This window comes from Ixodes scapularis, unplaced genomic scaffold, assembly GCF_016920785.2.
Source record: "Ixodes scapularis isolate PalLabHiFi unplaced genomic scaffold, ASM1692078v2 PGA_scaffold1__304_contigs__length_218370807, whole genome shotgun sequence".
NCBI lineage: Eukaryota > Metazoa > Arthropoda > Arachnida > Ixodida > Ixodidae > Ixodes > Ixodes scapularis.
The window spans coordinates 201,521,051-201,539,590 of NW_024609846.1; the positions used below are offsets into that span (position 1 = coordinate 201,521,051).

The following is an 18,540-nucleotide window of genomic DNA, read 5'->3' on the forward strand; positions in this document are numbered from 1 at the left end:
ATTGTATGCACTACCCCTTATCTCGAACTTTTTATTTATCATTAACGCCGCTAAAAAAAAACATGTCACCTCTGTTGAGCCACGTCGTTACAGAACGTTAAAGACTGCGTGCCATGCTTGACATGGTACGCAGTCTTTAACGCAGTCTCCTCGAAATTAACCCTGTTTTGCCTTAGATGCGCATCTCAAATTGTCGTCTTACATGCTTCTGAGTCACACATAGTGTGAGGAGATTGGACAACAGTGCCGTACTTTTCTCCACTCAACTTGTTTACAGCTTTCGCTGTGCTAAATCGGAAAGAGTGGAAGACTTTCTGAAAGGAGCTGATTTTGTTATTCTTTCCCGTAACCTTTTTTTTTTTTAAACCGCAGTTTTTCTTTTATGTTGGTGAATGAGTTGGATCATGTTACAGAGCAGGTTCATATTATAAATTCTGAAGCAACTCGCACCGAAGAAATGTTTTTATCCTTTAAATTTATCAGTAAAACGGCGACAAATGTAACGAGATAATTCAGGCAAAGTATCGCGATACAAGCGATACATTGTAAATAAATTTCACAACTGAGATAGAAATACATTTTCAATTGTATCTCGATAGAGATACAGATACTCGAAAGTATCTTTAAAATACTATCGCGATACATTTGTATCGCGATACTGCCCAGCCCTGATTATATTCAACATATTTTTTTAACACGACGGGTATATTTCATATTTCGTTGAAGTATCATAGCCGTCCAAGTTTCATGATGGGACTCAAACGATAGACACGCACCGGCTTCGAAACTTCTTGCGCAAAACTGGTTTGGGCAAAGTATATAAAGCAAAAAACAACTACTTATCTGAAGTAATTTTTCGTAAGTGAAATTATATGGTTTTCTTCATTCGAAACTCCGAACAGAACTATAACAAAAACCAACATTTCCGGGAGCGAGAACCAGGACCAATTATTTGGGTGGTTTAGGCCCCCGCGTCAGATATATGCTGTCTCAAGCACAGACACAAGCCCACCTAAAGAAACTGCCTGCCAACGGCTCGCAAACTCGCAGGTACTTTTTCATGCGCCTCGTTTGTGCGCTGTCTTCCCATCGTCCTCGTCTTTGCTGTGCACGCGCAAGTTCTGTGAAATGACCAACTACCACAAACAGCCACCCTTCTTAAGTACCTTCAACGCACACACTCAAACATACGAAACGTTACGCACGACGGTAATACACAAACACATACACAGAAAACACACACAGACAGAACCGAGCACACTCCCAACACACACATACACGTACATACAACTCACGATCCCAATACATGCACGGGCACACGTGCACGCACATACAAATATTGCGCGTACGCGCCCAAAACACACGCGTATACACGAACACTGACAGCACAGACGAATACATTCGCTGCCGCACACGCATATGCGCTTACGAAAACGCATTGTCAACACGGATCAAACAACACACACCAACAAACGCACATACCCGTTCGCGCGGGAAAGCCAGCTAACCAAAACAAACAAACACGTCTGAATCACACAACACTTCCTTGAGCGTGGTAGATATACAAACAGACCGACCGCCTGCCTGCCAAGGTCGCGCAAACTTGCAGGTACTTGCGCACGAGTGCACAGCTATTCGCAGAAACGAGGCTTGTTACGCGAGCCCCGCTGGGACCAGCTGAGAACAAAAGCGTTAAAGGAATCCACAAATATAAAGAAATATACGCAAGCATCAAGAATTTTCATCGGAGCGGAGATGCCATGGGCGCCAGCTATCAAGCCATTCCGTCGCCCGAAAATGGGGGTGGAAGGGGGCTGATGAGCGCATTCTTTTGTGCCTGGCCAAAGAAAAGTAGCTTCGTTTGATGTCTGCGTGTGTGTAGACGCGTGCCTATTTTTTTTTTTTTTTTTTATCAAACCAAGAAGAAAACGCAACGAAAGAAGATAAAGAAGAACGGGGCTACGCATGGTCGTGCGTACATAACTAAACCGGATGCCGTCTGCTTTGCTGCAGCCGCTGCTGCCGCCATTTTCAGCCTGACCGTTGTCCGCCTTGGAATTTCTAAGTTCATCGCTTGGCAACGTGCCGTGTCTGGATATGAAGACAGCCACGGCAACACCTATATGCAAATAGCTTTCTTTCCCTAACTTCACTTGCCGTTCATGTGTCAGACGGAAGAGCTACACCCACAGAACAACTTCTCGTTGTCAAGGAAAGAAATATCACACTCTAGTCATCTAAATTAAAACAAACTGAGAACCATTTTCGTGGTAATTTATTCTTCTCTTGTTTCATGAGTTTCAAGCGTAAGTGTTTGAGCAACAACATGTTGCGGAAGTGTCTACTGGCACAGATACATCGGATTTCAATTCGTTGGCAATGTCCCCAGTTCACAACATTCAGCGGGGAATAATTCCCCTGAAAAGGTTTCCTGCAGAGGACGACGAGTGCATACTTTGTGTATTCGAAACAAAATTAACGGAAACGGCGGAGGCGCGGCTCAAACCGAAACCAGCCCGTCGAACTCTAGGCTTAGCGCAGCAGTGCGGCGTGCATTCTGTTCCCTGGAGAGGGCAATGGCTCCTCGTATGCTACTAACCTAATTCGAAGGCGAAACCGGACGCCGCCGAGGCGTTCTTTTTTTCTTTCTTGCAATCTGGAACGGATGTAAAAGATCCAGAACCGGCGCACTTTTTTTCTCTTATGATATAACGGGCTCAAGGACGGTCAAGGCTGCAGAACAGTTGCGAGCTCCCTCGCTAGCAGACGACCGCTCCTCGTCCGAGCAGCAGACGACGCGGACGCTTCGAGAAAAGTTCGTCTGCCCACGGAGAAAAGTTCGTCTGCTTCGGAAAACACTTGGATATTAAGGCCTTCTTGGATTATCCGCCAAGGTAAGAGCTCCGTGTTGTTTACGTTTGACACGCTCCTCATACGCATGAAACCGATCTTGAGGTAGTACGTACGCAACTGTATTTATTTGCTCACCTTGGGGGCCGGCCCGTTGTAGAGTGGATACAAACTACGTAAATTAATTGTCATCCTTTGAATGGAAACTGAAGTCAGGATCGAGTTAGCGGCACTTGACTGGCCTTGGTTAAATACAATAACAAGATTAAGCGTGAGGTTACTACCTCTGAAGGTAAAACTTTAGCGACATTGAAGATAACCAGGCGCAGTCTTTCAGTTTGAAATGCAACCGTCTGCATAATGTTTTTTCGGAAACACAATTTAGCTTGTGAACAAACTCAAGCCTAGCAATCATATAAGATGCTAGCAACTTATAAATAATGCGTAATTTCTTTAAACGTGGGTCCTCTACCCGATATTTTAACAGAAAAGCTGCAAAATTGTGCAAAGAAGGGCTAAAATTATGAAAAAGAAAGAGAGAGAAATGATGCCTTGAAAATGCAATGTTCACAGGTAAGAGTATCTCCTGTTGGATTAACTTTGTTGAGTTCATTAGTGAACGCGTTACATGAACAGAGCTGTGTCCTCGTGCTCTCGGGATAACAATAAACATAAACACACAATCACCCCAGTAGAGCGGATGTGGGCAATGCAAAGCATTTCCCCAAGACTAGGCGCGTTGGCGTTTAACTTTTGTGCACGCTATCTCATATTCCGAACGGCATTTTTCTCGCTTTGTTAGGATCACACGGAATCAGCTAACTGTCTCGTTCATGCTCCGTTTCGCGAACCAATATTTTGTCGGGACAAACCCTTGTTGGGGTATCAACCACTTCCTTGTAGCAAGGGTTACCTATATCCACTTAATATTTAAGTACAAAAATAAAATATCAGTCATGTTTTTGTTTAACAAGCACATGTAATGCGTGGAACAAAAAGCAAAAGAAGGCGTTTTTTTTTTTTTTTTCAGCATCAAGGCGTTGTTCTACGGTAGGCTTCTGCATTATAGGCTCTGATGTGTCCGGATGAATTTCTCGCCTGGCCGTTTCCGGTCCCCCGGAACAGGTCGGTGGGATTTTCGTCCGTTTACGTCAGGCCTACAACAACCGTTAGCAGACGTCTTAGCGACAATGACGTCACCAGCCAAGAAGACTTCCGGTTTCTGGTTCGTTGCTCATTTGTTTGGCATCTTTTTTTTTCTCTCTCTTTTTCTCTTTTTTTAACCTCGTCTCCTGCTCCCATTCCAGACGCCTCTCTCCTTTCCCGAGGGGAATGCTTGACCTTGAATGACCTTGTACCCATTCGTTTCCTCTTGGAATGTCTGTTCGTATTACAACATACTACTTCTGCATCTGACGGCATTAGCTTGACACGAATCGGGGGCTTAAAGTGAACAAGTGGATTGCGACGCTTCCTCGCGTCACGGGTAGTGTTTTAGAACCACACTTAATGCCCAGATTCGTCTAAATAAGTGACGCTCAGAGATAGACATTGAATGTCCAGACTAATAAAAACAAACTATAATTGGTCTTTTGCCCCTCTCCTCTCAATGCCTCCGGAGCCCGAGTGTATTGAAATAAATTATTTGTTAAATACGCAAATAAATAAAGAAATCCCTTTATCGGCTACTAAAACGTTATTCGTTGTTTAACAAAGTGGTGTAACACCATTTGTCACAAAGCGGTTCCACATTTTTATGGAACATGATATGGTTTTCCAGATGCAGCACTGTCCCGCTTCTTCGAGCCTCAGCTCGCAAAATTTGTAAACATGTCCAAATAAGTGAGACGTTACACCCGCTACGGTCGATAAAATGGTTTCTATATGTCTAATCTTTTTTTTTTTTTTTTTTTCCTTGAACAAACTGAAAGCCACAGTCACTACACATCATACAAGAGACTGTTTGCAGACTCTGTCTGAGGTACCTTCTCCTTGTTTAACGGTCACAATACAACACTGTCTGCAGGCATGTATGAAGCAAATATGCTTCGATCATGCTTCAGGCGTCTTCGCAGATAATTATGTACTCATGACTAAAGTGAGCACAAAGTCTTTGGCAAGGGTAAATCCAGAGGAGCCCCTAAAAGGTAACCCCATGATTGAAAAAAAAAAAGGGGGAAGACTGTTAGCATGTTCATTTAACCGTGAAACCCCGCTGCACACCTCATTGGGTGTTGAATATTTGTTAAAACGCACGTATAAATAGTAGAAAGAGAAGTCTATCCCTCAGCGACACGAAGTCGATTGCGATGTCTCCCGCTTAGAAGCGGGAGATGTGTGTGTTAGAAAGACCCCCCCCCCCCCCCCTCCCTTTTTTTTTTTTTTTTTTGGATTGTGCACCAATGGTTTAATGGTCTTTGGTATGATATGTATAGGCAGTAGCGACTGCGGCTTTATTTTTTTGTAGATAATTTGATTATTGCCTTTGCTCGTTCCATTGGTGCTCTTCTGATACTTCTAGTTCATGACGTCATGATTTTATTTATAAACGATGCTTGTACCAACGCCTTGGTGTAACATTAACTACACCCCATACTTTTCTTAGATGTCACCCATAGTCAATTGCACTAAGGAGTGAATTATTAAAAGTAAACAAACGAATTGCTGGTACTTCAGGAAGTCGGGCAATGATCAGTTCTCATAAACCGATTGCATGTCTATTTGCTAACACAAGCAAATACCTGTTTGCATCCATGGCAGGATTTTAACGTGTATACAAATATAGTAGCGTCGTCAGTGGCGTACCAACATGTCTTTTAGTGTGTGTGTGTGTGTGGGGGGGGGGGGGGGGGGCAAACCAGACCCCCCCCCCTCCCCGGTCCGGGGGGCGGTGCCCTTGGTATCCCTTGGGCGCCGCCAGCCAGTGTTTGCCCTGCCCAGTGACGGCTGTTTCAAGCGGGGCAAAACACATGCTTTGCCCCCCCCCCCCCGCCCCCATTTTGAGAATTGGGGGGGGGGGGGAGTGCACCCCCTTGCCCCCCCCCCCACTCCCCCCCGGTTGGTACCCCCATAAGCGCCGTTATTTTTTTTTTCATTTTTTTCATGCAGGTCACGTTCTTATTACGTACAATCCAAGATGCTCCTATCTATCACAAACAAAATAAATAGCAGAAAAATAAAGAGAAAAAAAAAAAGGGACCGCGGCAACCAGAATTTAAACTTGCAGCTACATAGATAATATAGTAAGGGTGCAGTGGAGCTAGTGAATGTGAACCATGTTAAATAAACATGAGACTGGACAGACGGAAATGAACACATAAGTGGAAGGAACAGAAAAGAACAGGACGACGTCTCAATCGAAGGAACAGAAAATAAGAGGACGACGTCTCAACCGAAGGAGCAGAAAAGGACAGGACGACGTCGTCCTGTCCTTTTCTGTTCCTTCGACTTGTGTGTTCATTTCTGCCCCAGTCTCAAGTTTATTCAACATGGTTGCAGCTACATACTTTGAAAGAAAACAAAAGGAATAAGAATCTGGTTCAACAGGATTCGTGGAATCTTGTCCGGCCTCCAACTAGGATATCATCTAATTGCTACTTCTTTTGGTGTGGCATTATCTCGGCGTTCAAAAATCTCGAGTAGCCTGTTTGTTCGTTTGTATTTCCTTTTAGCCGCCGTCTCGAGCATTTTCGAGCAGACAGGCCAGCCACTGTAGGCCAGCAAACAGCAGAGTCTGCTCCAGTTTTGCTCGGAGCGAGCCAAGCCAAGCCGAACGTTCCCGATTTTAGGAAACGTTTTTCTCACCCGGGTAGTTCTCCCGATGGCCACGAGGGGAACGTCAGGCGTCACCGATTCTTCGGATTCTTCCGCTGTTTTTGTTTGTTTGTGTGTTTCTTTCGTGAAGCGCCCATGGAAGTGTCCTAACTGGAGATGCTACGTGATGCTACGCCGGTGACAATCCACAAGCTTGCGACTGATTTTCTCGAGGCACCAGATCGGATGCAATGATCGACGACCACCCCCTTAGCCCACGCTCGGGAACCTAAAAAATTGGAAACATGTCGTCTGAAAAGTTGAAGGCGACGCTGCAGGAGGAATACCCGCTTCACTGGCTGGCTTGGCACAACGACTATGACGCCCTCAAAATCTTGTTGGAGCAGAATGCGGTAAGTGTGTGCGTGCTTTCCGGTCGTTTCTCTATTTCCCCGAAGCGGCGTCGCCAACTGTACAAACCTTTCTACGCTACCGTGACTCCCGGCAGCGGTTATTGTTTGTTATCATTCGGAAAGCGCCGTCAGGATTACCGAAACATCAGACACAATTACGACGCTTGGAAGTTTCGAATGCTTCGCGTTGGCGCGGTGTTTTATCGAGCAGCGAATTCAGACCCCGACAAAGTGCCCGAATTTTTTTAATTGGTCTGTACTGTCGCGACGTCTAAAAATAAGGTAGGTCTTGTCAATCGGACGCTAGACGAAGCGTCGAAGGCTGTCAAGGTATTACTGCAGTATGTGCGGCAGCTGGCCATTAATAATTAAACTAGCGGCAGTGTAATTTGTTTTTGCTTGTACTCCGCGTCATGGATCCGTATGAACGCGCTCGACTGCGTACGTGCCCGGCTTCTCTATTTGCTAACTCGATTAGCAAATTTCTCCCTCTCCCACTTCCTCTTTCTTTGCTGTGAGGCTGCTTTGGAACACTCAAACATTTTCCTCGTTTTTCTTCGTTTGTTCCCAAGAAAAACTAGCATTGTCAAATGCAAACTTTTTTTTTTTTCCGGAAGTAAATGTTAATGCTTTTAGTAATCTGTTCTACAGCATGTAAACTAATGCTGTTACAAGGACGCTGGCAGGGTATTTATAATTTGCGGCCCTAAATTTGTTTTTTGTTTTTCTGCCCAAATACAGCTGGTCGAGAACTGGCCGGTTTCAGTGGTGCCCACTCTTTTTTCATGTGACGTTTAAACTATGTGTACCAAATATAGACCAGTGTCAATGTTACTAGATTACCTCAGTTGTGGAACTCCCGTGGAAAAGGTACCCCCCTCGCTCACTTCAATCCCTATCACGTCGTTTGAAACTGTGTTCCACAGGGTATGGTGGAACACCATCTAGACGTGGCGCTTCAAAACGTAAGTGTGCCGTAGGATACACTGCTGTTAGCGTAGCAGCCGTCCGGTGCGTTGAACAACGGGAGGCGAGTCAGAGGTGCGGAGGGATGAACTGCTCGTGCAAGCAACATCTATGAGCAGTTCCGTAACTGAGCTAACCTAATAACGTTGACCAATGTCTGCTCTGTTCCGTGGGCACCGCCATGTTTGTTTATGCTGATGCCACGACACAGTAGGGGGCTGCGGTTTTTGCAAGACTCCATTTTTTTTTTTTTGGGGGAACTTTCGCACATATTGTAGTGCAAGAACGTCAGAAATGCATTGTCAATAAGCTCCAAGAACAACATCAATGCCAAGGGAGCTCTAAAAGCAAAAATCTTGTTTAATGCGCAGCCCCTCTCTTCTCAAGAGCCTGCGTTTAAGATTATTATTTTCCATTTTTATCGCTGGGGGCTAGGATTTCGGACACTGGTATTAAAAGTCACACACTCAATATTAAAAATAGAAACAAATACAAACCCCATTTTTGTGGCGTCCAAAAAGCTGCAAATATGTCCAGCCCACGGGCATACCATGAGCTGGACGATGCAATGGCGGCGTATGCGTACCTGTGTTGCGACGGACGTGGGGCCGCTACTTCGGAACTGTCGTTCGTGGTACCGGCCAATCGATTTTCAAGTGCAGAACATCGAGCGGAAGGGATAGAAGTGCAAAAGAATTGCACGACAAACGGTGCACGAAACTTCGTCGTCTGCTTCACACTTTGGAGAAGCGGAGAAAAAAATAATTGCGGTTGGATGTAACCACGCGACTTCTGGCCATGAGCTTCTGTGCTCGTGTTTCCGTTTCGGTTGCAAGTAGTTGAGCTTTTGGCTTTATTAAAAATATATTCGACTGTAGCAAAATATTGATTGGGTAGTCTCCTGACATCATATTAAATCATCTGTCAAAAAAATTAAAAAAATGTTGACAACTGTCTCTTTAGCCCCTTCCCTACTCATTTTTCTCTTCAAGGAACTTACAGCAATTTTTTATTTTGAACGTGCAATTTGCATTGAAACGAGACAAAAATATTTCCTCGACTTCCAGGTGTCATATCTTGCTCTAAATAAGGACTTCCGGTCCGAGTCCCACTGACGAGCAGACGCCAAAGTTGATGGAATGCTTCCAGGATTCGCATAGTTTGATCACTCCTGTCACTGCCCATCAAAGTATCGTACAATTCCTAAAAACTGAAAAGGCCGAAGTGTTCATCGTCGCATACGCCTGAGCGTGAATCTCATTTAAAAAGAAGGGGACCTTCGCGCCAAACCCATGTTGTTTTAGCGTGAACGATTGCAAGCGACTGTTTTTCTTTTTCTTTTTTTGCTAAATGGAGCACTTTTTTTTTTTTTGTCAAACAGCAAGACAAACATTTGGTAAATGGAGCAACAGGGGTGGTTTAGCCATCTGCCAGAGGGCACGCTAAACAAGCTCCGAAACCGAAACGCAAGTCAAACTCGTGGTCCGGCTTTATGGTCCGATACAGGACTCTTCCTGCTCTCCTCAGACTTCACAGGAACCGTCCACTGGGTCACCTGTCTGGCTCTATGCAGGGCCACTGGATCCTGCAACAAGCTTGCATATGCCCTCTTGATTTCCCCTTACACCACCCCCAAAAGTCTCTTCCGGACAGCCTTCGATGCACCCCACTCCCTGCCCACATGACCCCGGGCTTGCATGCTGGACGCCGTCAAGCCCAGGTCTTGTACCACGACCCTTTCCCACCTGATGCTACCACATGCTACGTGGACGCTTCCCATTCCCCTCCTCTCGGCGCCACAGAATGTGTCATCATGGCGAGCCCCGCCACTGCCCCATTACGTCCACCGCTGGCCCCTACACCAACCCAACTGCTCCGCTTGCTCTTGAGATTGCTGCCATAGTGCATGCGACTCTGAACTTACCTCTTTTCCGCCTGCTCCTCAGTACAACGTTTGCACTAATTCCGTGAAAGCGATTTAGGCAATTTGCGCATGCCGACTTCTCCGAGGATTTGCGCGGCAACCTCTCCTCCGCCCTTTTACAACTTTCCCCTGCCTTGGTCGTGGTGGTGTGGGTGCCAAACCACACGGGGACTGCCGGTAATGAGTTGGCTCATCAACTTGCCTGCGAGACTCTTATCCGGGGGCTGGAAGTCCCGTGACCTTTCCTGGCCATGGCGGACGAGGCACATTTTTACGAGAAGGCCCTGAAATAACACTACGCAAACTCTGACACTCAATGCAGACAATGAGTACACCACACCCCCAGCTTACTACTTCACAAACAAACACACTGAGAGCCATCTAGCTTAAGGGGGCACACTACCTTGAATTGCACCTTTTTTTCCAAAAATTGCATATTCAGAACTGCAAAGTTTTTGCATGTACGGATAACAAGGAACACTCTCACAAAGTCTTGTCCATGTGCACTGACAGACAATTTCAAAAATAATTATTCTTTATATGTTGGCGAGGTGTGCTGCACTGCATAGCACTCGTCCTCCACAAGTGAAAATAGCTGAAAGCAATGTCATGATATCAGAAGAAGTTTGAGGAAGTCATCACCTACAGTGCTGGAAAGAATTTCTGACATTTAAGACGGAAAAAGAAATTTTTAAAACGTCATCTTGAAACTTCCAAGTGCATTTATCTCAGCTTCACTTTTCGGCATAAATCCCACCTTAATAAAACTGTCGTTTCAGTATGAACCTACCGAGAGACTTAATATTTGTGGCTTATATGCCAGAATTTTATCGAGCCGGTTACTATGAACTTAGATTTTGAATTTTCATGTTCCTTTATTATGAAAAATCGTAACTTGCAAAACTTGCCAAATAAAAAAGAAGAAATCACAATTTTTTTTTTTTTTTTTTTTGAAAAATGCATATTTTTTTAAATTTATTTTTATACTAACCGGCAACAAGTATTCCAGTGTGCATTCCACCAGAAGAATATATGGTTATCAACACCAGTTCTCAACGATTGATTCATTGAGCATATTCCATGCAAAGCTATGCTTTACTTTGTTCGGGGAGGGGGGGGGGGGGGGGGGGGTACTGGTGAGTGGGTGGCGGTGGTGGTGTGGTGATATAGAAGCTCATAAATTTGGTTCACAGGGCTAAAACTTTGCATGCCCTCCTTCTATATGGCTACAAACTCCACCCGCACATTTCACGCTGATTGAGTGAGCGGTTCAAAAGTAGACGTGCCCAGGTGGTGCCCCCCCCCCCCCCCCCCCCCCCCTAAAAAGACAATGACACCCCTAAATTTTTTTTTATGTGATTTATTATGGTGTTAGAAGACTACTCAATATTTTGCTACAGTGTCACGTAAATTGTTAATAAAGTAAAAAAACACAACTGTGAAACTGAAACTGGACTCGGGAGGAAGAAGAAATATGGAGGAGGAGAAAGATACCGGAAGTCACGTAAACAACGTATTGGCAGCTTTTTAGACACCACAAAAAAAGGGTGTCATATTCTTGTCCATTTCTAGTATTGAATGTGTGTCTTCGATGACCCACCACTTTGATTCACATGACCACTGAGAAGAGAGTGAGCGAGACTCAAACCGGCCAGTTCTCAATCGGTGGTTCTTGGGTGGAAAGAAAACGAATGTCGAGCCGCAAATTGTGTTCTGGGCAGTTGGCCTCTCATATGTCATGTACAAATAAGAACCTTGGTGGGCATAAATACCCGTCAGTGTCCCTTTAACACACCCCATCACCCCTGACCGACTTTTCCTCTGTCGCTGCGGATCAGATCCGTCCTGGCCCAGTTTCCCCTGCCCCTACGCGAATGTTGAGCATCTCCTGTCCGCTTGCCTTACAGCCATCTGATCTCCCCATTACCCCAACCCCCCTCCCCGACACTGGTGGGCGTGACTGGCCTCGGTGGCTCACCTCGATCAGCTGGCTCTGATCCGCTTAGTGGGAGAGCAGCTCTAGGGTCTTTGTTTGACCCAGAAAGTCATTTCTCTTTCGCTCCTTTTGCATCATGTTTTAAATCCCCGGAACCCCTAAGCCCTTTCCTCTTTCCGTCACTAGGTTCTTTCAGTGCACTCGCTAGGTGTCAAGTCACCTTTTCATCAGGCATACTTACGGCGGTCGCCGAGCTACTGGCAACGTCCATTTTTCTGGTTTCGCTTTCTTTGGATTTGGCTTGGCTACGGTATCGGTGCAGACTCCCAACAGCTCGCTCTCCCACAAGTCACCTGAACGCGTTTTCTTAACGGCCTTTGGCGGTGTTCTTAAAGGTGATTGACAGCACTCGAACAAGTTTCAGCAGAATCTCTCTCCAGAAGCAAGGAGCGTGCTCGACCTTTCGACCTTTTTTGGTGGCATTCACCGCAGGGCATCTGTTTCCCAAAACCTAGTTTTGCAACGTGAGATTCACCAGCAAGATGCATCCTGAAAATAGACCTTTAATGTAGTGAGTTCTTCAAATGGGTGTTCTGTACTAGATCAAAGTGGCAATGAAGGCGAGTTGGTTCATGATACAACTGGAAACAGAACAAAATAGAAAAGACGAGAAAGTTGTAGGAACAAACAAGGAGTTTGGGCACAAACGAGCTGGTGAAGGTTTAACATAATTTTAGACAAACGTTTGAGACTGGGCAAGAGACGCAGGACAACAGAATTTACAAAATCTCTTTGAGACTCTGTGTGTTGTGTTGTCTTTCGTCTTTTGCCTAGTCTCAAACTATGTAAAAAAACTATGTAAAAAAAAAAGATGTAGACAGGACAAGTGCTGGATTGGTTAAAAAATATCTCTCAATGTTGCGCTGGATTGGCCATAGACATTTCAACAACCAAAACCCTAAAGTATTAGTGTACTAGAGACCTTCCTTTAAGATTTGCCTTTTTGCATCTTCTAAAAATACCAGTCGAGTTGGAGCAAACAGCTGACATTGCAAGTTTGCATTGCTCAACCTTGACTCTTCATATATTTATTTATTTATTATACTTAGACGGGATACAATATGAATGAGGATTCCATGTTTTCCGAGGTTATTTTTCGTTAAATTCGGAGGGGGTTTTTTGGGGGTTTATTTTTCGCTGAAAATTCAGGGTTTATCAGAGTTTATTTTTATAGATTTTATATGCCTCAAAATTCTGAGATAACTTTACTTTTTTCAAATTTTTTGTATTAAAAAAAAAATATATATATATATATATATATATATATATATATATATATATATATATATATAACATCCAGACATGCACTGAATTTTTAAGAACTCGCCTGTATCGACTGATATGTCTGCAGCTGCATTTCCCATTGGCGCTCTTGACATTGGCAATACCCCTACGACAAATCTTGCAAAAAAATTGTTTGAAATAATTAAACACCTGGACATAGCTGCTGGGAAGCAAGGGAGCTCCAGCTGCCCTGCCCAGAATCCTTATCTGCTTCTCCCCAGAATCCTTATCTGCCAAAGTCGTGGAACACGACCACAAGTATTGCAATGTGTTGGCAAATGTAAGCCATATTAATTTTTTTACCGATAGTGCGTCTTCCCGTGCTTGATCTTTCATGCATTGCTCCGTCCAGCCGATGTAGACCTTCCCACAACTCGGGGGAATTTCATACACTGCACCCACTGTGCAGTCCATGGGGACTGCATCACCTGTGGTTATGTTCCACGACTTCAGCAGATAACAATTCCGTGGAGAAGCCGTAAGACTTGCTCGTGAACTTTTGGAGACGTTTTTTTATTTAAAAGAATGTGGGACAGCATGCAGCATCTGTCAAAAACACGTCAATTTTGTTTTACAGAAATCGATTCCAGTTTTTGCATGATCGGATACCGACTTGATAGCTGTATGTATTGCCACTTTGTGCAGCTATATATGCTTTTTAGCATATAAGACATTTCAACACTATTTACTCGGGAAAAAGTTGCTTTTTCCCGAGTAAATATTGCTGAAAGTTAGCGCTTGTCCTGTTTACTTCATGCTCCCTTCTTTCTTTCACTATTTTATATGTGTAAGATGAACCAACTAGCCCGTAAGCATACCTTACAAGATAAATGGTGAACTTCCTTTTGTCAATTGTCTGATACCAAAATGAAAAAGAAGTGGCCTCTCCTCGGGCCCACCGACCCTTTGCTCTCCCGTAATTTATTAGAAAATACCCTAATTTTTGCTTTCTACTGCCTTCTGTTTTGCCCTCGTGATCTTGAAATTCATAGTTTTTTTTGATAAATACGAATTCACAAAAATCTTATTAGCAAGTGTTTTTCGGAGTTTTTGGATTCATCCGAAAGCCCAGAACTCTAAATATGCAAGGCACTTTAATATCAGTAAAAACCGAGTGAATGTACGAAGTCACCTACGATGCGTTGTGAAAAGCACTGGGTCACGTTACGTGCGCAGTCAAATCTCAAAGGTGAAAACACGGCACCGAAGCTGAACGAATATGAGTGGCAGTTACGTATCAGCAACAAAACAAAAACAAAAAGCACCAAGTGATTTTGACAACTGTCTTTAAAAGCTAATCCAAAAACAACAAAAAAAAAAATCAATTTCTTTTTTTTTGCGCGACACGGCATTGCGCAGGACGGCATTGAGCAGCGGGACTGCAGGGGCCGATCGGCGCTCATGCTGGCGGTCACCCTGGGACACCTGGAAGCGTCCAAGATACTCCTCAACCACGGAGCCAACGTCAACGTAGAGAACAACGACGGCTACACGGGTACACTTCCTCACTCCGGCCTCGAGCAGTTCTTTGCTTGCGGTTCTGTCGGTGGCCTAGTTCCCTGTGCAGTGATTTTGCTTTCAAGGTTTTTACTAACGTGGTAATTTTGGAAAACCTGCAATTCCCAGTGAATTTTGAAACCTCCAGAAAAACGTGGCCATTGTCCAGGAAATGGTCAAAAGGTCAATTGAGTCAGGGGAAATGGTCACCGTGGATGATAAGCAATGGAGCCGTGGCATGCTGTGGTGTGGATAACCTTTGCCTTGAGCTATGGTTGCCTGGGTGTAAGCCGCCACCCAATTCACCGTATCAAACAAGGACAGCCTGAACAATGGCTGCAACCCCATCCTATGCATTTTCTTCTTTTGAAAGGGTCGAGCAATTTCATAGAAGCATTCGGGGAAAGCCTGCAGAAGTCGGGGAATTTGAAAGGAGCAATCTTGTGGGGTTTCCTCCAAGACCTTATTTTATTGCGAAACCTTGGCACAGTGGAGTATGCTTTTGGTATGAGTATGAGTATGCCTTTGGGGAACATGTTTTTGTGAGTCTCTTTGATCTGCAAAAAATTGCTACTTTTATGTGTGCATGCAGTTTACTGGCGGGCTGAGTTGGCCCTGTCAGACTTTACGGCGGTATCAATTGTACAAATAATAAGACAAGATACAAGCACAGATTTTGTTTTCTTCTTGGGATCACGTGAGGTCACAATGTAGAAATTGAGTGCTATTGCCATCACCAAAAATAACCTTTAACATCTTTCGTCAAAAAAAAAAAAGTTGAGAAAACTTTTTTTTTATGATTGCCGTTTTTTGCAATGTTTACACGGTGGCGTGCTGTGCCCAAGCTTGATCTTTCTTGGAATAAAAGACGCTGCAGAGCGCTACTGGAGTATTGCACCCTCAGCTAGGGCTTGATACAGAGTTGTCCGATCGGCTACTCATAACCATGTTTGAGCCATCCGAACTGACCGGGTTAAAATTGGGCACATTACGAATGGCTGACTGCCCTGTACAAACGAAATGCGCCAACTCATTGGCCACATGTCGAAGCTTTCCCTGCCAGCTTTGCTGGCTTTGCGGAGCAGACTTCTAGCTCTTTAGAGCCTACATCTGGCCAACGCACTCCGAATAGTGGTACTACAAGCTTGTGTGCCGCAACTCTATTCTTGTGCCAGGTCTGTTCCTAGCATCCTCGGGCATCTGGGAGCAAAACTGAGCGATGGTACTCTGAGAGATTCCCAGAGGATTGCTTTGACTGTCGATCATTGTGTGGGACCTTAACCCCTCTTGTCTCGATTCCTCCATGTGAGCTCCAGCTTGTGAAAGGACTGTGAGAACTGGCTATCAACTAGGCAACAAATGTGGTGTGATTGTTTTCTGTCAACAACTGGAAACAAGGACTAGCTAGCCCGGCGAAGGTCGGCGCAAGATAAAGCGTAGCAAGGGCTGCTTCGGTATCTCTTAGTCAGTCCCGGTGTTGGCTTTGTTTTGCTCCCATAAAAGGGCGATAAAGGCTCTGCTGAACAGGGCACTAAACTTGGACAACTATGCCGCAGAACAGAATAGTGATTTTGCTTTTGTTTTACAGTCAGGCAAGTAAAAGACATGCAGCTGTCGATTAAACCTGAGTGGATCCCTTCTCTTTACATTAGGGTCACGGAAGGTCCATAATTGTTTTCACTAACCTTACCTCCACCAGGCATTGTTCAGCTCCCTCAAACACTACGACTTGCTGGACACATATCTGAGCAAGTGATCCCCTTTGTTATCGTTAGAAATTTCTTGGAACCCGTGCCAACGTACGACTCTTGGAATGACCGACGTGCTGTCTTCTCCTGGCAGAGGCCTCATTGTTGGTTGCAGACAATGGAAGTTATCGGAACAAAAATGTATGCTCTGTGCCATTAGGTTGGGAAGAATTCATTAATTGAGCATGATAAATCTGTTGTATTCTAAAGGTATCCATTCCTTGCCCCTTTCTGCCAGTATCGGCCCATAAGCACATATTAATTTGAGGAGTTGAAGGGAACTTCACGAAGTTTCTCTGCCTTGTTCATAGGCCAGTCCAGTTCCTGCAAGAGATAGGTTTGACCACCCTGCACTCTATTAAGTGGCAGGCAGGGTGTTGCAGTCTACACGAAAAAGTAAAAAACGAGTCAGAATAAGGAAATACTAAATAAATATACCTAATTAGGCATTTAAATACAAAAGTAAAAGCTAGTGTGACAAGTTTAGAAAAAAACTAAGGTGGATGAATGCATGTACTTTATCTTGAAATTCAATATTAAGCTAGTTATGACATTGCACAATAATTGGAGCTCATAAAATTCAACCAAGCATTAAACGAAGGGCAATGAAACTTTGGCATACTCGCGCAGAGCAGAAGTAATGAGATTCAGAATAATGGTTGATATGACACTATGTGCAATAGTTACAACACGGGACACTGAGCACAATGCACTGAGAATGCAAAGGAATTTTCTGGTACATAGTTAGATATAAAACGGGACTAAGAACGGTAGTGATGAAAATGTCAAAGTATTTATATGGTGAGAGCACCCGCATTACAATAGGCAGTTTTCTTGTTCTTTCTGGTATCTTGGTTTGCGTGGTTGGTGCCCGTTGCTGCACCATTTCCTTGCACGCGCCTATTTTTGCCTCAGTAGCAGTGAGCCGCTGGCTGGGGTTCGTTGGAAGGACCATGACAACCCATGGGCCAATCAGAAGGGCCAGGGTTTGGAGACTTCTGATCTAGAGGGTACCGAATGTGGGAGGGACGGGGCAAGGTTCCCCCAAAAGACCTTGAGGCTGCACATGGTGTTTTGCTCAGCTTGCTGAAAAATACGCTTGGAACTTAGCTTGGAACTTAGCTTGGATTCCCGACCTTGAACCGGTTTTCAAGTCTCATTTTAGACATTGAGAGTCACGGCGGCCATTGCGATTCCAGTGGTGCACGAAGCGGTGAGCACTGGTGATCCGGAGCTCCTGGCGGAGGTGCTGACTCACCGCGACCTCCAACGTTACAGCACATCAGTCGGCGGTATCCCTGATCTTCTCAAACGCATCCGGGACGTAAGTGACACCGTCTCCGTCGCGTGACAAACAATGGGAAAGCTCCTGTAATTGTCGCAGCATTTAATATGTTTAGACTACCGCATATTCTGCACCTTGCACTAGCTCCACTTTCCTATAAACGGCCATTTTCTCAAAAAGAGTTGGTAGGTAAGTCTCATCCTTGTACGAGTCACACTTATTAGTACAGTCGACGTAGTGAAACTGTATTGATAAGCCCGCATATGGGGTATTGTGATCGCTAGATATGTGCAAGCGGGAGCCAGTTTCTTTATTCTGACCAATGGATCGAAGGAGAAATATAACCACTGTGGCAAATTCGTGCAGTACCTTGGATTCCCAATTTTTTTAACCGCTGGCTCAATCGCCGTGAAATGTGCGGGAGATGTTTGTAGCCGTATAGAAGGAGGGCATGCAAAGTTTCAGCCCTGTGAACCTATTGTATTGGGTACTATACCCCCAGAACCAAGTAAAGTGTAGCTTGTTATCATTGAGGAATGGCATTCACAAACACATTTTTGTTTCTGGTGGGATGCATACTGGAATACCTGTTGCCGGTTGCTATGAAAAGAAATTTCACAAAATATCAATTTTTCAACTAAAAACTTTTTTTTTTGTTTCCCTACGTTTTCCATGATAACAATTTTTCATAATAAAGGAACATGAAAATGCAAGATCTACCGTAACATACCGCGGAAGTGACCACTTGGTTCAAGCACCCACTATTAACATTTCCCGGGAATTGTACAAATTATTCGTTAAAGGGGCGGTGCAACAATTTGCAG

General features: G+C 44.5%; 1 protein-coding gene and 1 long non-coding RNA gene across 5 annotated transcripts in view; both read left to right on the forward strand.

Moving 5' to 3' along the window:
- The first annotated feature begins 2,735 nt into the window (after positions 1 to 2,735).
- Positions 2,736 to 4,439, forward strand: LOC115326197. Its single transcript, XR_003919586.4, has 3 exons — positions 2,736 to 2,894; positions 3,881 to 4,075; positions 4,158 to 4,439. It is a non-coding gene; the product is annotated as an uncharacterized LOC115326197 (long non-coding RNA).
- A 2,217-nt stretch (positions 4,440 to 6,656) lies between these two features.
- LOC8034751 (ankyrin repeat domain-containing protein 13D) overlaps positions 6,657 to 18,540 on the forward strand; it is a 67,622-nt gene continuing 55,738 nt past the window's right edge. The window contains exons 1-3 of one of the 4 annotated variants that reach the window (XM_029986985.4): positions 6,657 to 7,016; positions 14,546 to 14,681; positions 17,631 to 17,755. In XM_029986985.4, the coding sequence (XP_029842845.1) occupies positions 6,909 to 7,016; positions 14,546 to 14,681; positions 17,631 to 17,755 (369 nt within the window). In that variant the 5' untranslated portion in view covers positions 6,657 to 6,908. The remainder of the gene's footprint in view (positions 7,017 to 14,545; positions 14,682 to 17,630; positions 17,756 to 18,540) is intronic. The other 3 variants (XM_042291054.1, XR_003919584.4, XM_029986986.4) reach the window with 3 other exon arrangements.